General features: G+C 43.9%; 1 protein-coding gene across 1 annotated transcript in view; it reads right to left on the bottom strand.

Moving 5' to 3' along the window:
* Positions 1-20,358, bottom strand: part of axl (AXL receptor tyrosine kinase) — a 218,986-nt gene that overhangs the window by 109,581 nt on the left and 89,047 nt on the right. Inside the window, exons 6-7 of the mRNA XM_087984064.1 lie at positions 18,791-18,906; positions 1,148-1,331 (exon numbers count right to left, since the gene is read on the bottom strand). Coding sequence (XP_087840190.1) covers positions 1,148-1,331; positions 18,791-18,906 — 300 coding nt within the window. The remainder of the gene's footprint in view (positions 1-1,147; positions 1,332-18,790; positions 18,907-20,358) is intronic.

Here is a 20,358-nt window from a genome sequence, read left to right as displayed (position 1 = left end):
GGAGCTGGGGAGAAGGTAGCTAGGAATGTGATAGTTAGATAAAGGTGAAGGTGATAGGTCGGGGAGGAGGGTGGAGCAGATAGTTGGAAGGAAGATGGACAGGTTAAGAGGGCGATGCTGAGTTGGAGGCCTGGGACTGGGATCAGATGGAGGGGGGAGGGGAAATGAGGAAACTGGTGAAATCTGCATTGATGCCGTGTGATTGCAGATGAGGCGTTCTTCCTCCAGATATCAGATAGTTAGGGTTTGGCGATGGAGAAGACCCAGGATCTGCATATCCTTGGTGGAGTGTTCGGCCACAGGGCGGTGGAGTTGGTTGGTGCGGGTGTCCCAGAGATGTCCTCTGAAATGATCCGCAAGTTGGCGTCCTGTCTCCCCGATGTAGAGTTGTGGAATCATGCTTCTCTTTTGTAACGTTTTAGTGTAATATTAACACAAACACTTCTGTGCCAGAGGGATGTAATTATCGTACATATATTTAATTGTGATGAATCTCTGCTGGATTCTTTACTATCACAGTATCCATGCCGTTTCTTATAGCAGAGAAGATAACATAAGCATTGCCACATCAAGTAAAACATCCTGTTGGAGGCAAACCCATGGTGGGATATATGATAAAACAAAGAACTACAGATGCTGGAAGTCTGCTACAGAAACAAATTGCTGGTGAAACTCAATAGGTCTGACAGCACCCGTAGAGAGAAAATAGAAGATCACTGGACTTGAAACATTAACTCTGTTTGCACTCCAGAGATGCTGTTAAACCTGCTGAGTTTCTCCAGCAATTTCTCTTTTTATATGATATAAAGTCTTTGTTTTGTAATGTTGTAATTGTTCTGATGTAGATTTGGAGTAATTAATTACTGCACAACAATCTCATGAACAAAGATCAGATGATCTGCTTTTATGTGTTAAATTAAAGGAAAATGTCCACATATGGAAACAGAAATACATATTAAAATTTAAAGTATGGAATATCTTACATTCAAATGAAACAGCAAAATGAACTCTCAGTTTAAAAACTCTTTGGATAAACAGTACCTCTGACAGTGTAGCACTTTCTTGCTAATGCCCTGGGAGCATCACTTGGAGCTAACACTGACGCCTGACATTTATTCACGAGTGGGAACAGTTCCTCCACCCTCACCTCCTTCAAGTGTTTCCGCTGTCACCCAGCTGCTCCATGGGGAGGTGCCAATATCCGTGCTGCAGGCCAGCCGGATTCTGTATCGCGAGTGAGGTGCCAATGCTCTGATCATGTGACTGAATGGTGGAACAGAGATATCCTTCAAATAGATCTCTTGGCTGAGGTCATGCACAGATTTCTCAGCCTGTAAGAAATTGTGAAAAGAAAACATGTAATTTTCTGAAATAAAGTTTCATTCCCCGCAGTCTGGCCCCAGATCTTCACATGCAAAGCAAACATTATTTTCACTAAAAAACAGAAGTGGTCACCAAAGAAAGAAAACCTCGCAAAAAAAATGTGCTCATGGATCCTTTCCACATCCTTGCACTCATGTAAACAAAGGTTCCGAAACTTAAGACTGCATGTAAGGCAAAAAGCACTTCTCGATTCCTCACAATCAAAACATAAACGTTAATTTTAATCTTTTTTTTACATTCTGTGATGGAGATATCTCCATACCCTCCAGTTTTCTGTCTCAGACACTACTCAGTTCATTACTGCATGAAATACCTTCTCCCATCTTCTCTTATACTGACTTCATGATGTGGAGGTGCTGGTGTTGGACTGGGGTGGACAAAGTCAGAAGTCCCATGATACCAGGTTATAGTCTAACAGGTTTACTTGAAAGCACAAGTTGGGTGAAACTTCACCTGATGAAGGAGTAGCGCTCCGAAAGTTTGTGATTTCAAATAAACCTGTTGGTCTATAACCTGGTATTGTGTGACTCTGACTTTATACTGTCTTCAATTCTACTTAATCTGTTGTACTAAAGACTTGGGCCTGCACCTAAGCATCTTAATCTTTAAAGTTAGCCTCCATAATTCAGGAATGTCAAATGTACAAAAACTCAACAGCTCTGGCAGCATTTATGCAGAAGGAAACAGAGTTAATGCTTCAAGTTTGCTCTCTCCACAGATGCAGCCAGACCTGCTGAGTTTCTACAGCACCATCTGCTTTTATTTCACATTCTCAATTTCACAGGATTTTGCTGTTCTTTGAAGCTTCCCAACTGGACCTAATTAGGAGACCAATGGCATTTCTGGCATCTCAGAGCTAGGGACACAAGTACCACAGCCCAAATAATTGAGTTGTTCTTTTTTTTATTATCCAGAAGCACTCTTGTACACAACCAACTGTATCTTTTTCCATCAACAAATCGCCCACGGTATTTTTTTCATCCATTAACCACTGTTTGTGTTTCTAATTTAATAAATTACGTGCAAAATCCGTTAAGTACAATGCACCTCAACAAAGGTGAGGGAGAGGTAGAGAGAGGGAGAGGGAGTTGAATCAAAATGGAGTTGGAAGGAGAAAATTAGGCTGTCTTGTTCTCCTGAACAATTTCTTATCCCTGTCCTCATTATCCCTGCTTGCCTGCAAGCCCAGACTCAAAGTCTCAGAAGGCGACTGTTTAGACAATTGGAGTAAACTGTTGTCTTCGCTTGAACTGCATCTCTAAGTGAAAGTGAGGACTGCAGATGCTGGAGATCAGAGTCAAGATTAGAGTGATGCTGGAAAAGCACAGCAGGTCAGGCAGCATCCGAGGAGCAAGAAAATCGATGTTTCGGGCAAAAGCCCTTCATCAGGATGCTACCTGACCTGCTGTGCTTTTCCAGTACCACTCTAATCTTGACTCTGCATCCCTAAGTGCTTAGAATAAGCTATTCTTTCTCCCATCTCTTTTGTTAATGAGTCAAAGTTTATTTGTAAAGAGTTAAAGATGTAAACTGTTCAAAGCCTATGTCATTCATGCCATAATGGTCTGCCTACAACTTTAGTTGTAAGAAGAGCAATTTTCATGCACAGGTAGATTAAAGGGACATGAGTGATTTAATTCATTCATGGAATATGGACATCACTGGCTAGGCCAGCATTCATTGCCCATCCCTAATTACCCAGAGGGCAGTTAAGAGTCAACCACACTAATATGGGTCTGGAGTCACGTGTAGGCCAGGTAAGGATGGCAGTTTCCTTTCCAAAAGAATATTAGTGAATGAGGTTGTTTTCTTTTCCTGTTGGGAAGTTTTGTGGTCATCATTACACTTTTATTTCCAGATTATTATAACTTAAATTCCACTATCTACTGTGGTGGGATTCGAGCCCAGGTTCCCAGAACATTACTTGGTCTGTGGATGAATAAGCCTAGCCAGAACACTGCTAGGTGACCACCTCACCATGATGTGGAATTATAAGAAGCCTTGTGGAGGTGGCTAACGGCAGCTTGGCAAGCGGCTTAAAGGACTTATAGAACATAGTACAGGAACAGGCACTTCAGCCCACCCTGGGGTACTTGCCCCAATGCTCAGAATGGTTCAGAAGTTACCTTTCAAAAGGTACCTGAATACAGTCTATGTTCCAAACCTGAGTGAACCATGAGTCACAACAAAACTGATGTGACCCCATGTAATGAGGTGAGGAGTTTTGGACATACCGAACCCACAAACCCCAGGTGAGGAATGCAGGACGCAAGCCTGGGGAGTTGGACTGGGGGAAAGGAAATCCAGAATCCAGACACACCCACCCTACCTACATGGCTTTGGAATTGTTTCAACTTTGTAAAGTCCAGGCCGCACAGAATGCTGGGGATGCACATTGACATTTTCTCGAATACAGTTATACAAGCACCAGTCTCATGCTGGTACCTTGCTCAAATGGATGTATATTATCAGATTATTCTTCCAAGTTCACACTCTAACTGAATCAAAATCATATCCGAAGTCCACCAAAATCCACTGCTTACAACAAAAAAACTAAAAACTCAGCGAGCCAAGCTGAAATAGATTTTTTGTTTATTATAAAGTCTACCCACTACCACTCAGAGGGAATTTCCTTAGTAAAACCCCTACCATCTGTAACCCAGTCCCTGAGGAGCGACAACGTCAGTTCATTCACAAAAGGCAATTAGGCAGTTTCTATGGGGAAATGATTCAGTACTTAAAACAGAAATTGCTGGAGAAACTCAGCAGATCTGGCAGCATCTGTGGATAGAAAACAGAGTTAACGTTGAGAAGGGTTGCTGCTGCCAGATCTGCTGAGTTTCTCCAATAATTTCTGTTTTCCTTTCAGATTTCCAGCATCTGCAGATTTTGTTTTGTTTCATTTTAATGATTGAGTAATGCTTTGTAATTCTGTGAATGCACGGATATAGGAGAAATTCATTCTGAAACTATAAATTGGAGAAGTGAAAGAGATGAGTTCACAAATCCTGCCCATTCATTGACCTCAGAGACTCCATTGATGAAATGCTGTCTACTGATGATCTGACTCTGCACTTTGTGTCACTTGTACACATTGAATTTAGATCCTTGAAGATCAATGTACAATTCACAATCAAGACTGCAAATTAACTTATTCCTGTAAGGCATTGCCCAGGAGACAGCTACCTCTTTCACGTTCTATTCACTGATGCTAGACTCACTGGAGAGGCAGTTGAGCGGACTGTTCAACTGTTGACACACCACATCGGAACTAGATTTTGCTGTCTCTCCAGATATTCAAAAACATGCACTTCACAGCAAAACTCACTGTGCAGAGACCAGGAACTTACAAATGTTCCACTCTATGTCCCAATTCATGCCCCTTACGGTATTGGAGGATTTCTGAACTGGTACAGCTTCCACCCTTATGGTGGAACATAACACCAAAGCCAAATAACCCGATTAAATGGAAGCAAATTATTCAGAGTCATAGAGATAAAGAGCATGGAAACAGGCCCTTCGGTCAAACTTGTTCATGCCGACCAAATATCCAAAATAAATCTAGTCCCATTTGCCAGCATTTTGCTCACATCCCTCTAAACCCTTCCTATTTCATATCCCCATCCAGATGTGTTTTAAATGATGTAGTTGTATCAGCCTCGAACACTTCCTCTGGCTGCTTATTCTATACACACACCACTCTTTGTGTGAAAAAGTTGCTTCTTGGGTCCCTTTTATGTCTTCCCCCTCTCACCTTCAATGCCTTCTAGTTTTGGACTCCCACATGCCTAGGAAAAGACCTTGTCTATTCACCCTATCCACGTCCCTCATGATTTTATTAACCTTTATAAGGTCACCCCTCAGCCTCTGCCACTCCAGATAAAATAGCTCCAATCTTAATTTCAAGATTAGATTAGATTAGATTAGATTACTTTACAGTGTGGAAACAGGCCCTTCGGCCCAACAAGTCCACACCGACCCGCCGAAGCGCAAACCACCCATACCCCTACATTTACCTCTTACCTAACACTACGGACAACTTAGCATGGCCAATTCACCTGACCTGCACATCTTTGGACTGTGGGAGGAAACCGGAGCACCCGGAGGAAACCCACGCAGACATGGGGAGAATGTGCAAACTCCACACAGTTGGTCGCCTGAGGCGGGAATTGAACCCGGGTCTCTGGCGCTGTGAGGCAGCAGTGCTAACCACTGTGCCACCGTGCCACCCATCTATTCAGCCTTTCCCTAGAGCTCAAACCCTCCAACCCTGGAAACATCCTTGTACATCTTTTCTGAACTCTTTCAAGCTTCACAACATCTTTCCTATAGCAAGGAGACCAAAATTGCATGCAATATTCCAAAATTGCCTAACCAATGTCCTGAATAGCTGCAACATGACCTCCCAACTCCAATACTCAATACACTGACCAATGAAGGGAAGCATACCAAACGCCTTCTTCACTATCTTACCTACCTGGGATTTTACTTTCAAGGAACTATGAACCTGCACTCCAAGGTCACTTTGTTCAGTCACACTCCCCAGGACCTTAGCATTAAGGTCTTTCCAAAATGCAGCACCTCGACTTTATCTAAATTAAACTCTATCTGACTCACCCTCTACTCTTCAACCCATCAGATCAAGGTCCCAATGTATTTTGAGGCTCTGTTGTACTCTGTACTCTGTCCACTGCACCTCCAATTTTGGTGTCATCTGCAAAGGTGCTAACCATACCTCCTATGTTCACACTCAAATCATTTATATAAATAATGAAAAGCAGTGGACCCAGCACTGATCCTTGTGGCACACGACTGGTCACAGGCCTTCAGTCTGAAAAACAACACTCCATCACCACCCTCTGTTTTTTGAGCCAGTTCTGTATTCAAATGCCCAAGTCTCCCTCTATTCGGTGTGATCTAATCTTGCTAGCTAGTCTACCATGAGGAACCTTGTTGAATGCCTTACTGAAGCCCATATAGATCACATCCACTGCTCTGCCCACATCAATCCTCTTCATTACTTCTTCAAAAAACTCAATCAATTTTGTGAGACATGATTTCCAAAGCAAAAAGCCATGTTGACTAACCATAATCAGTCCTTGCCTTTCTAAATACATGTAAATCGTGTCCCTCAGGATTCCCTCCAACAACTTGTCCACCACGGATGTCAGGCTCACTGGTCTATAGTTCCCTGCCGTTTCCTTACCACCTTTCTTAAATAGTGGCACCACGTTAGCCAACCTTCAGTCAAGAAACTGTTTGAAGGTTGAGGCATTGGTTAATGTCACTGGACTATCATTCCAGTGGATGGAGCAGTGGGTCTGGATAAGCTCAGGCTATTCTCTTTAGAGCAGAGAAGGCTGAGAGGGGACCTGAATGAGGTGCGTAATATTGTGAAGGGCATGGGCAGAGTGGATAGGAAGTGGCTCCCCCTTAGTTGAAGGGTCAATTACAAGAGAGCATAATTCTAAGATGAACGACTTGAAGTTTAGAGGAGATTTGCGGAAAATCTTTTCACCCAGAGTGTGGTGGGTCTGGAATAGACAGATGAGGAAGGTACTTAAGACCCTAAACCTTCCACCTTTTAAAAAGTACTTGGGTGAGCTCTTAAAATGTCATAACATTGAAAGTTCAGGCCTGTGTGCTGGAAAGTGGGACTCTCGAGATTTGAAACAGTTCTGTGCAGACTTGATGAGCTGATGTATTGTATGATTCTATGAATCCCAGGCCAATGCTTGAGGACGTGGGTCTAAATCCCACCACGCAAAATGGTGAAACTTGAATTCAATAAAAATCTGGAATTAAAATGGGCTCAGTGGAGCTTGCCCTCCAATTAAAAATGGCAAGCGGGCTACCAATTCTGCAGGCCTATTCAACACCACTGGCTAAAGTGAAAGCCTACTGAGCTTGTTTGGGGATTGCAAGGGCATCTTAATATTGTGACAGCCCTTGCTGGACAGCACAAAAATTGTCACAAGGAACAAAATTAATGTTAGTAGTTCAAGGGATCTGGATTGGGTTCAATTGCGATCACCATCTTTTGATATCAATGGGACATGGAGGCTTCCGACTCCAGTGGCTGCCTAATCAGCCACTATTCAAGCTGTCAGTTTTAGCAAACACTGAATGGGGAGGCCTTGATTTGTGATGCCTTGAGGCATTTCACTAAATTAAAGGTGCTATATAAATACAGATTATTGTTTGTTGTCAATACTTACTGGCTTTGTGTTGGATTTTCCCAGCTTCATTGAGGGCTTTGGGTAATGTTGTAGAAGAGAGAAAGACCTATGGTTCAGATGCATAATTCTTTGAAGTTTGCATCACATATAGACAGGGTGGTTAAGAAGGTATTTAGCACACTTGTCTTCATTGCTCAATCCTTTGAGTAGGGAGTTAGCATTTTAAGTTGAAGTTGTATAGAACATTGGTGAGGCCTCTTCTGGAGTACTGTGTGCAGTTCTGGTTGCCCATTTTATAGGAAGGATATTATTAAGATGGAAAGGGTTCAGAAGAGGTTTACCAGAATGTTGCAGGGAATGGAATGGGTGGGTGTGGTGGTTGACAGGCTGGTAAGCTACGACTTTGTCTGTTGGCGTGTAACAGCTTGAGGGGTGACCTTATAAAATCATGAGATATACAGATAAGGTGTATGGCAGGTATATTTTCCCTAGGGTGAGGGATTTCAAGACAAGGGAGCATTTTTTAAGGTGAGCACAAAAATGATTTTAAAAGACATGAGGGGCAACTTTGTTTTTAACACAGCAAGTGGTTCGTGTGTGGAATGACTTCCAAAGGAAGTGATGGATACAGGTCCAGTTACAACGTTTAAAAGATATTTAGATAAGTACATGAATATGAAATGTTTGGAGGGATGTGGGCCAAGTTCAGGCGGGGGAGATTGCTTTAGTTTGGGATTATGGTTGGAATGCCTGATTGGACCGAAGGGTCTGTTTATGTGCTGTATGATTCTGAATATGACACTGAATCATGAGATGACCAAATATTCAGTTTAAAAAGTAGGTTTTAAGAAACATTTTAGAAGATTGAAGTGAAGTAGAGAGACAAAGGAGTGGAGGAAGGGAAGGGCCCAAACAGCTGACTGAATGGCCAACAGGAGTGGTACTATTCATATTATGCATGCACAAAAGATCAGAATTAAAGGAACATAGATATTTTGGATGGTTATGAGGATAGGGGTGATTATCGAGACAAGGAGAGAAAAGACCGTGGTGAGATTTGAAAATGTGGACGAGAATTTTAAAAACACAATGTTGCTTACAATATTCTTCTTATCCTCTGGAAACCACAACCCCTTTTACAACAAATGAAATATTTTTTCAAGTGTAGCCATTGTCACAATATATGAAACAATAGCCAATGCGTGCACAACAAACTCCAAGGATTTACAAGGTAATAATGACAGATGAATCTGTTGGGATGTTGTTTCAGGAAGAAACATTTACCTAGAAAACCACAACCCCCATCCCACAGCACCATGTCTCATCCAATTGACAGCATCACTACCAGTTTAGGATGATCACAGCACTGCAGTGTACAGGTGAGCCTGCATGTCCAGTCTCTAAGAGCAACTTGAATCAACAACTTCCCAATTCCTAGGAGTGAGCCATAGCTCTCGTCAGCATGGCAAAGATAAAAATCCAAAAAGTAGTCAATGTTTTATCCGTTACAGAGCTACACATGCCAGTCAGGAGTAGGCCCTTGGCCCCTTCTCCATCATTCAATTACACCTTTGATCTGCATGTAGCCTCAACTCCATATCCTTGCATCCCTGATCACCTTTCACTGCCTTGCTAAGGAATCATCTATCTAGCTGTGTCTTGAAATTGTTCAAAGTCTCTGTTTCCACCACCTTTTGCAGTACAACGTTCCAAAGATTTACAATTCTCTGAGAGAGGAAAGAAGTCACTTTGTCTGTGTTTTAAATGGGTAAAGCTTTATTTTTTTTTTAAAGAGTAAGCCCCCCCCTCTGAGTTTTAGATTTTCCCACAAGAGGAAACATCCTTTCCATGTCTATCCTGTCTAGACCCCTCAGGATCTTTTGTATTTCAATAAAATCATCTCATACTCTTCAAAACACCAGTAGATATAAGCCTACTAGGTTGTTGCCGGTGCCACGTGACAGTGAGGCAAGGAATAGGGAGAGAGTGCAGTTGAACACGTGGCTGCAAGGATGGTGTAGGAGGGAGGGTTTCAGGTATTTGGACAATTGGACTGCATTCTGGGGAAGGTGGGACCTGTACTAGCAGGACAGGTTGCACCTGAACCAAAAGGGCACCAATATCCTGGGAGATAGGTTTGCTAGCACTCTTCGGGGGGGGGGGGGGTTAAACTAATTTGGCAGGGGGATGGGATCCGGACTTGTAGTCCAGCAAATAGGTTAGCTGTTTTTCAGGATGTCTAAGAATGTAGGGAGGCTGTGGAGAAGGTAATACTGACAGGGAATAGTTGCAGACACAGAGATGGGCTCAAGTGTGTATGCATCAACACAAGGAGTATCAGAAATAAGGTGGGTGAACTTAAGGCGTGGATCGGTACTTGGGACTATGATGTTGTGGCCATCATGGAAATGAGAGTAGAAGAGGGTCAGGAATGGTTGTTGGAGGTTCCTGGTTACAGATTTTCACTAAGATTAGGGGGGGTAGTAAAAAAGGAGTGAGGGTGGGGTTGCTAATTAGAAATGGTATAACGGCTGCAGAAAGGCAGTTCGAGGGGGATCTGCCTTTGGAGGTAGCATGGGCTGAAGTCAGAAATAGGAAAGGAACAGTCACCTTGTTGGGTGTTTACTATAGACCCCCCAATAGCAGCAGAGATGTGGACAAACAGATTGGGAAACAGATTTTGGAAAGGTGCAGAAGCCACAGGGTAGTAGTCATGGATGATTTCAACTTCCCAAATATTGATTGGAAGCTCTTTAGATCAAGTAGATTGGACGAGGCGGTGTTTGTGCAGTGTCCAGGAAGCTTTTCTAACTCAGTATGTAGATTGTCCGACCAGAGGGGAGGCCATATTGGATTTGGTACTTGGTAATGAACCGGGACAAGTGATGGGCTTGTTAGTGGTTGAGCATTTTGGTGATGGTGACCACAATTCTGTGACTTGCACCTTGGTTATGGAGAGAGATAGGTACATGCAACAGGGCAGGTTTTACAATTGGGAGAAGGGTAAATACGATGCTGCAAGACAGGATCTGAGGAGCATAAATTGGGAGCATAGGTGTCGTGGAAATGTGGAACGTTTTCAAGGAACAGATACGACGGGTCCTTGATATGCATGTACCTGTCAGGCAGGAAAGAGATGGTCGTGTGAAGGAACCTTGGTTGACGAGGGAGGTTGAATGTCTTGTAAGGAGGAAGAAGGAGGCTTACATAAGGTTGAGGAAACAAGGTTCAGACAGAGCGTTGGAGGGATACAGGATAGCCAGGAGGGAGCTGAAGAAAGGGATTAGGAGAGCTAAGAGAGGGCATGAAAAATCTTTGGCGGGTAGGATCAAGGATAACCCCAAGGCCTTTAATGCATATGTGAGAAACATGAGAATGACGAGAACGAGGATAGGTCCGATCAAGGACAGTAGTGGGAGACTGTATATTGAGTCGGAAGAGATAGGAGAGGTCTTGAATGAGTACTTCAGTATTTACAAATGAGAGGGACCGTATTGTTGAAGAGGAGAGTATGAAATGGACTGGTAAGCTAGAGGAGATACTTGTTAGGAAGGAAGATGTGTTGGGCATTTTGAAAAACTTGAGGATAGACAAGTCCTCCGGGCCTGACGGGATATATCCTAGGATTATGTGGGAAGCAAGAGAGGAAATTGCAGAACCATTGGCAATGATCTTTTCGTCTTCACTGTCAATGGGGGGTGGTTCCAGGGGACTGGAGAGTGGCGAATGTTGTAGCCCTGTTCAAAAAAGGGAATAGGGATAACCCCAGGAATTACAGGCCAATTAGTCTTACTTCAGTGGTAGGCAAAGTAATGAAAAGGGTACTGAGCGATAGGATTTATGAGTATCTGGAAAGACACTGCTTGATTAGGGACAGCCAGCACAGATTTGTGAGGGGTAGGTCTTGCCTTACAAGTCTTATTGAATTCTTTGAGGAGGTGACCAAGCATGTGGATGAGGGTAGAGCAGTGGATGTAGTGTACATGGATTTTAGTAAGGCATTTGATAAGGTTCCCCAGGGTAGGCTTATGCGGAAAGTCAGGAGGCATGGGATAGTGAGAAGTTTGACCAGTTGGATAGAGAACTGGCTAACTGGTCGAAGTCAGAGAGTGGTGGTAGATGGTAGATATTCAGCCTGGAGCCCAGTTACAAGTGGAGTTTCGCAGGGATCAGTTCTGGGTCCTCTGCTGTTTGTAATTTTTATTAATGACTTGGAAGAGGGAGTCAAAGGGTGGGTCAGTAAATTTGCAGATGATACGAAGATTGGTGGAGTTGTGGATAGTGAGGAGGGCTGTTGTCGGCTGCAAAGGGACTTCGATATGATGCAGAGATGGGCTGAGCAGTGGCAGATGGAGTTCAACCCTGTCAAGTGTGAGGTTGTCCATTTTGGAAGGACAAATAAGAATGCGGAATACAGGGTTAACGGTCGGGTTCTTAGTAAGGTGGAGGAGCAGAGGGATCTTGGGGTCTATGTTCATAGATCTTTGAAAGTTGCCACTCAGGTGGATAGAGCTTGTAAGAAGGCCTATGGTGTATTAGCGTTCATTAGCAGAGGGTTTGAATTCAAGAGTCGTGAGGTGATGTTGCAGCTGTATAGGACCTTGGTAAGGCCACATTTGGAGTACTGTGTGCAGTTCTGGTCGCCTCATTTTAGGAAACATGTAGAAGGTTTGGAGAGGGTGCAGAGGAGATTTACCAGGATGTTGCCTGGAATGGAGAATAGGTCGTACGAGGCTAGGTTGAGAGTGCTAGGCTTTTCCTCATTGGGACAGAGAAGGATGAGGGGTGACTTGATAGAGGTTTATAAGATGATCAGGGGAATAGATAGAGTAGACAGTCAGAGACTTTTTCCCCGTGTACAACAGAGTGTTACAAGGGGACATAAATTTAAGGTGAAGGGTGGAAGGTATAGGGGGGATGTCAGGGGTAGGTTCTTTACCCAGAGAGTGGTGGGGGCATGGAATGTGCTGCCTGTGGGAGTGGCAGAGTCAGAATCATTGGTGACCTTTAAGCGGCAATTGGATAGGTACATGGATAGGTGCTTAAGCTAGGACAAATGTTCGGCACAACATCGTGGGCCGAAGGGCCTGTTCTGTGCTGTATTGTTCTATGTTCTATGTTAAGCCTACATATAGGTAGTTACTTATACCACAAATTGTAGTTTCCTGCTTTCTGCTTTCTGTTTCCTTCCCTTTTTTATATCTTCGAATATAATGAGACCTTCCCTGGGTCAAGGACATTTTACAAAATGAAAAACAATTCATCAACTATCTCACTAGTCACTTCGTAAGATCCTAGGAGAAAATCCATCTCGTTAAGTTTGATACTATTTTTAGTCTTTCAAGTTAATCACAGATGTTGGATCTTTCTTGATTCTTTCACATTGAAGTCCATATTTTTTGTATTGTGAAATATCCTCTTAAATGTCAGTTTAACTGTCCCTATTTTCATGACTCATAATTGCCATTAAGTTTAATTTTAAAATACTAGTTTTTGACCTACTCTTCTCTCTCTAAAAGTGAAAATAAGATCCAATCATATTTTAATCACTGCTACATAACGGCACCTTCACAGAGATCATGAATTAATTATATGTAATTGCACAATACTAAGTCTAGCATATCTGGCCCCCTGGTTAGATCCAAACTTTCTACTCTAAGAGACCATATTCTACAATATTCTACAAATCCTTATTTGGGCTAACTTTGCCAATCTGACTTTTCTAGTCTATGTGTAAATTAAAATCCTCCTTGATTATTGCATATCTTTCTGACAAGGTCTGTTTACTTCTTCCTTTATACTATGTGTATGCTATTCTCCAGAAACTGGCTTCAATCATTTCCCATCTTTACCCAAACCACATCTACATCCTCGTTTCCTGATCACAGGATATCCGTCTCTATTGTGCTAATACTATCATCCATTAACGAAGCACCACTCAGCTTTTCCAGTTTCCTATTCTGCATCCTTCAGTATTAAGGTCCCAATCCATGTAATCCATGGACTGTCAGATACCTGAGAGTCCATTTGCTGAATAATAGGAAAAGCCTCTATTGGGCCTTAGCTGACAACAGGGAGAAGTGTGGAAAGGAAGATCAACACAAGCTCAGGTCCACCACCCGTCCCTCCTTAATCCAACATCACTACAATTTGATCATAATCCAATTTACAGGCATGGTTTTGTTGTGACAAAAGCTTCTTTCTCACTCTTACTGTCCAATGAGAGTCCCAAGTTCCTGCCAGACTAACTGGGATTGTTTACAGCGGTGTGAATGCCAATTGGGTTTGGCCGAGAGCCTTGAATAACAGACTGATTCTACCTACTCATCAGTCTCTCTGGAATACTGCATTATGGGGATTACTGCCAATGCTGCTATATTTTGGCAATGACTATATTTGGCCCTTAGTTCTGGTTGACACTGTACTGCAGTCAGTTAAGCCTAAACAGTTCCCACTGCAAAAGCCCTGGTTTTCTTTACCACCCTAAGATCATTAATTCAGGCCTTACTGTAGGGATTTGAATACATTCTCCCATACAGTAATACAGTTGGTTCTGCTATAATATGGTAGTTCCATTCTCGTGCAATCCCATTTATAAGAAAATTGTGTAATAGCAGCACCATTTAAATTAGTAGGGCTGAAATCATGTTATAACCAATACACGCGTTAAAAGTTAGCACTTTAGAAAACGTGTCCCCAAATCGTCAATCGCGTTACAATGAATTTGCATTAGCAAAACGCACATTATAGCAGAACAACCTGGAGAGTCATAGGGGTATACAGCACAGAAACAGACCCTTTGATCCAAATGCTGACCAAATATTCTAAATTAACCTAGTCCCATTTGTCAGCATTTGGCTCATATTGCTCTAAATGCTTCCTATTCTTGTACCCATCCAGATGCCTTTTAAATGTTATATTTGTACCAGCCGCCATCACTCCCTCTGGCAGCTCATTCCATACACGTACCACCCTCTGCATGAAAAGGTTGCCCCTTAGGTCCCTTTTATATCTTTCCCCTCTCACCCTGAACCTAAGTCCTCTAGTTTTGGACTTCCCTTTTCTGGGGAAAAGACCCTGTCTATTTACCCTATCCATGCGCCTCATGATTTTATAAACCTCTATAAGGTCACCCCTCAGCCTCTGACGCTCCAGGGAAACACCCTCAACCTATTCAGCCACTCCCTTTAGCTCAAATCCTCCAACCCTGGAAACATCCTTTAAGTCGTTGCTGAAATTTCACAACAACTTTCCTACAACAGGGAGACCAGAATTGCATGCATTATTCCAAAAGTGGCCTAACCGATCCTATTCAGCTGCAACATTACTCCCCCAACTCCTATATTCAATGCACTGACCAATAAAAGAAAGCATACCAAAAGCCTTCTTCACCACCCTGTCTACCTGCAACTTCACTTTCAAGGAACTATGAACCTGTACTCCAAGGCCTCTTTGTTCGGCAACACTCCCCAGGACCTTACCATTAAGGTCTCAAGTGGGATTTAGTGCAGTTTAGAGATACCTTGTTTCGAATGATATGTCAAACAAGGGAAGATTTAAAAGATCCCATAGCACAACTTTGAAGAACTGTTCAGGAAATCACCCTGGTGTTCTGGCCAATATTTATTCCTCAAACTGTAACAAATTGTCTGGTCATTCATCTCTCTGGTGGTTGAGGCACCTTGCTGTGTGTAAATTGGTCAGTGTGTGATTCCCACAGAAGTATCACATCAGATGTAAAAGTAATTTGGTACACTGTGACAGCACAAAAGGTCACAGTTCCAAGTCTCCTTGTTCCAGAGGAGATTTTTCTGCATCAGCTTATTTTTTCTGCCAAGGCTCATCATCTCTCGTACCATTAACTTCAGTGAGACTTGATTCAACTTCCAAATTCAGCCATGTGACAGCAGGTTGTCTGCTGCGTAATGGAAATGTCCATCTATGCTCCTCTCTTAACCAGTCTCCTGACCCATGCCGTGATTCAAGGGGAGCCACTCTCACCAAGTGTGGCATTGAGAAGTCTGAGCAAACTAACAGCCAATATGAATCAGGGAGTCACATCTGGGACATAGGAAAATGGTTGCAGTTGTTGGAGGTCAGTCATCTCAGCCCCAGGGCACCTCTGCAGGAATTCCTCAGGGTAGTGTCCTAGGCCCAAAAATCGTCAGATGCTTCATTAATGACCTTCACTCGACATGAGCTCTCAAGTGGGGACTTCCACTAACGATTCTGCAATGTTCAGCACCATTTGTAATACCTCAGATACTGAAATCAGTGTCAATGTGTCACAAGATCTGGACAACACTTAGGTTTGAGTTGATATGTGGCAAGTAACATGCATGCCAAACACAAGTGATGACCATCTCCAACAAGAGTGAATCTCGTGACCTCCCATTGACATTCGATGACATTGCAGTTGTTGAATCCCCTGACTATTAACATCCTGACAGTTACCATTGATTAGAATCTTAAGTGAACTTGTAGCAGGTCAGAGGCTGGGATCTCTACAACAAGTAATTCACCTTCTGGCTCCCTGAAGTGTGTCCAGCATCTACTCGGCACAAGACAGAATTGTAATGGACTAGTTTCCATCATCTAGAACAAAGCACCCTACTTGATTTTCACCTCAGCTCCTGCCTCTAATTTCAACCCCTCTGCCAAAGAGACACAATAGAAGCAGTGTGTCTGACCTACAAATGCACAGTAGTAACTTTAAACGTCCTCTGACAGCACCTTCCAAACCGACAATTATTACCATCTAGAAGGGCAAGGCAAGCAGATATGTGGGAACACCATTAGCTGCAAGTTCCCGTCAAAACCACACACTATCCTGACTTGGAAATATATTACTCGTCCTTCAGTGTTACTGGGTCAAAATCCTGGAATTCCCTCCACAAAAGCATTGTGGTTGCCCTGACATCCAGCAGTTCAAGAAGGCAGCTCACCACCACCTACTCAAGGAGGAATTACAGATGAGCAATAAATGTTTGGCCTAGCCTGGACTGCCCATGTCCCAGGAAACTTTGTGATCCCACCACTGTCTCTTCAATCTTCTTTAAATTGCTGACATGTCTGCAGTATGTACTGCCATCTGACCAGCAGCACCCCACCACCCTCCTCACCCTACTTCTTGCGCCACTCTGGGCCCCATGCTCCATTTTTAGTCTCTCTGCCTTTCTTGTCACATTCACTGTGACTCAGCTGAAGTTCTCCAATTCAGCACTGGCCTCATGTCGGCCCCTCTCCTGCCTCCAGCCCATCACCCTCAGCTGGGGGTGCAGCCACTCTTCCTCCTGTTCTGTGAACATGGTAAATTGAGGAGAGATTATGCACACAGCCCAAAAAAACAGTAGGAACAGTATACCTTTCTACACGAAGGTTCACACACACACATATATACATACACACACACATACAGTCACACACACACTCATATATACACACATACATACAGACACACACACACACACTCTCAGACACATACATACACACAGACACGCATACATACACACACACACACTCTTTCTCAGACACACACACACACACAGACACACACACGATGAAGGTTTCAGTTGATGAATTAAAATCTTTTTAATGGTGAGATGTTTGAAGAACTGCCCAGTGAGGGGCAGTTTGCTTTCACTCTGACTGGCTCAGACTTTAGTCATCTGCAGCACTCGAGTGTGTAAAGACCTGGAATGATGCAGCACAGATCTCCTGTTACAGAACCAGCTCCAAGCAAAGTCTTAAACAACCTTCTATTCAGTCCGAAGCGATGATCAAACCAGTGGAAAAAAGTTCAAAGCATTACTCAGTGCTTGGCATGTATCAAGAGTTTCTAGTCACTGAAGTTAACTTCTCACTCACCAAAAACCTGGGACTTGTATTTCAGCAGATGAACAAAAGAGAAAGAGACAACGAGGATAAGAAGCTGAGGGAGAAGGAGACAGAGAGAGGGACAAAAATAGACAGACAGACAGACAGAAAGAAATGGAGGGGGAGGTCAGTTTTTTTTGTAATTGGGGATACACCATGAATGTTGCAAAATGGTGGATGCAGCCAGGATGTCTAAATCCCACTCTGAAGTGCATCGTCTGTTGAACTCTTAGCCAACCACACGTAATGAGCGGGCTGTGAGTAGGCATGAATTGCATGAGAGGCCAACAGTAGTAGTTGGAGGGGAGGTGGTGTCATGTGTTGGCATTGTTGGCACACATGGGCATGGTTGCAGGGATGAGGGGCCGTGAGGTGTGATGTCTAGAGGATCTAATATTTAGTGAATCTAATGGGACAAAGTTGGCCTCAGCACTTGGTAACTTCTGTGGCCACCTCTGCTCTGTATCCAGCACCACTGTATCCCACATGCACTCCCCTCTGGAATACAAAACGTGCCTTTCAGGGGCAATGTTCCCCAAGGTGAGTGAACCGAGTGAGGAAATTTCCCAACTTCATGGTACAAATTCTACCCAAGAGCAAGGCAGAGGTAAATGGGAAGAATTTGGTCTGTATAAGGGTAGGAAGAAGGCAGGTAGGCTGATTAAAATCCCAGGAAGCCATGACAAGCCTAGTTCACTGACCATGACCCTTTACTGGAAATCAGATCAGACAGGCTTCTCACCACAAGGACGTGGGAGAGCCTTTGGCTCATTTTACTGGGCTATTACACATTTTCCAAACCCTGACGGTTGGAACCTGGCCTCCCAATGGCAGCCCAGGGAGGTAATAGCTTTAGAAAAAAAAGTCAAACAAATGCTGCAAACAGTGAAGGCAAACCCCACGGCCCCATCCATTTCCGAGAGAACTTTTCCTTGATCGCTAGCATTTTTCTCATTTTCTGCAACTTGTATGAAAGCCTGATTTCTCTTGCTTCATTCTTCAATTTAACACACTGTCTTTGTAATTATTTAATACGCCCTCTAGCATATTGTCCCATTTGCATTTATATAGCATTTCACACCATTTCAACTGGCTTTACACCACACACAGAGCATTAATGAAAATGGACAGCTAACCGGTTTGACCGAGATTAGTTGAGGCTTAAAAACTATCCCCTGCTCATTGCTAAACCTTGCCACAATTTTTTTTTCATTTAGTCGAAAGAGGGTACCACATCCCAGTTTTACTGCTACACAGTATTCACTCAGTACTGCAAAGTGTCAGCCTAGACTAACCACAAGCTGCTGTGCCTTTAATCCATAACTTGCTCACTCAGGGATAGGAGAGCTTACCTGGACAGTACAGGAGGTAAATGGAATAAAGCCACTGAAGCCAGCATCCCATGAGACTCCAAGAGCACGGGAGCTTGTGAAGGTCACTGTCACATTGTCTGGTGTGTCTGGCAGAACTAGAAGAGGAAACACACATTATTCAACCTGCAATAACACTCAGTCAGGACTCATTGTAATGTTATAGTCATTATGCCACAGAAGGAGACCATTCAGCCTACGGAGTTCGTTTAAGAATTCGAGAGCTCATTTCTCCTCCCTCATCCCAATCTGTCTCCCTTCCCCCACTTTTTGAAGTTTTCTCTAGTTGGCTTCTGTAGTGACTAGTTGACCTCTGAACATGTCCACCATTGGTTCCACTTTAAAGGTCATTGCCAACAGTTAATGATTGAGATGGATAGCTTGCCTAATTTATAATGCCAGCGTCTGTCAACTCCAGTTGTATTCCCTCAAGAAGATTAAAGGAGGACCTAATTGAAGTCTGTGAGATGATTACACGCACATGAGAATATAGGAACATCAGAAATTGGAATAGGAACAGGCCATTCAGCCCTACAAGGCTGTTCTGCAATCTGATAGGATTGTAATCCATTTGATGCAGCCTTAACTCCACTTTCATGCCTGCTCCATGAATCTTTTGCAATCAAAAATCTGTCAAATACAGCCCTGAATGTATTCAATACCCCAGTCTCCTTGCTCACTTCAGGAGTGCATTCCAAATACTAATGGACTCCTGAGGGAAGAAATTCCTCCACCTTCACTGGGAGATCCCTGATTTTAACCTAATTTCTAGATTCCCTCATAAGGTAAAGCAACTAAACTCTAATGAACAGAGGCCCAAGGCTTCCTCAAATGACAATCCCTCATCCCACAATCAGCCTCATGAACCTTCTCTGCTTGGAATGACAGCGCATCTTACAAACTAGCCAATCTGCACAGTACTCCAGATGTGTTCTCATCAATGCTCTGGCCGGTTGGCCCAAGACTTTGCTAATATTCCTCTTCCAAGATGGTGGCAGAGTAGGACTCCTGAACTAGAGACCGTCCATTCCTCTTCTTTCTTCTCTCTTTCCTACCGCCTTTGTTTTTCTTTGTTTTTCCATCCATCCTCAGGTGGCATCGGCCATGTCCAGGGTGAAAACCAGCACGGACTCCCCATCTCAGTGCAAACTTGTGACTCCCCACCTCAGCATGGACTCAGGCCTCCCCGCCTCAGCAAGGACTCAGGACTCCCCGCCTCAGCGCGGACTCGGACTCCCCGCCTCAGCGCGGACTCGGACTCCCCGCCTCAGCGCGGACTCGGACTCCCCGCCTCAGCGAGGACTCGGACTCCCCGCCTCAGCGAGGACTCGGACTCTCCGCCTCAGCGAGGACTCGGACTCCCCGCCTCAGCGAGGACTCGGACAGCCCGCCTCAGCGAGGACTCGGACTCCCCAACCCAGCGAGGACTCGGACTCCCCAACCCAGCGAGGACTTGGACTCCCCGCCTCAGCGAGGACTCGGACTCCCCGCCTCAGCGAGGACTCGGACAGCCCGCCTCAGCGAGGACTCGGACTCCCCAACCCAGCGAG

The sequence above is a fragment of the Chiloscyllium plagiosum genome, unplaced genomic scaffold, assembly GCF_037043375.1.
Source record: "Chiloscyllium plagiosum isolate Xiang-an unplaced genomic scaffold, Cpla_swu_hap1 HiC_scaffold_47, whole genome shotgun sequence".
Classification (NCBI taxonomy): domain Eukaryota; kingdom Metazoa; phylum Chordata; class Chondrichthyes; order Orectolobiformes; family Hemiscylliidae; genus Chiloscyllium; species Chiloscyllium plagiosum.
This window is presented reverse-complemented; position numbering and strand designations above follow the sequence as displayed.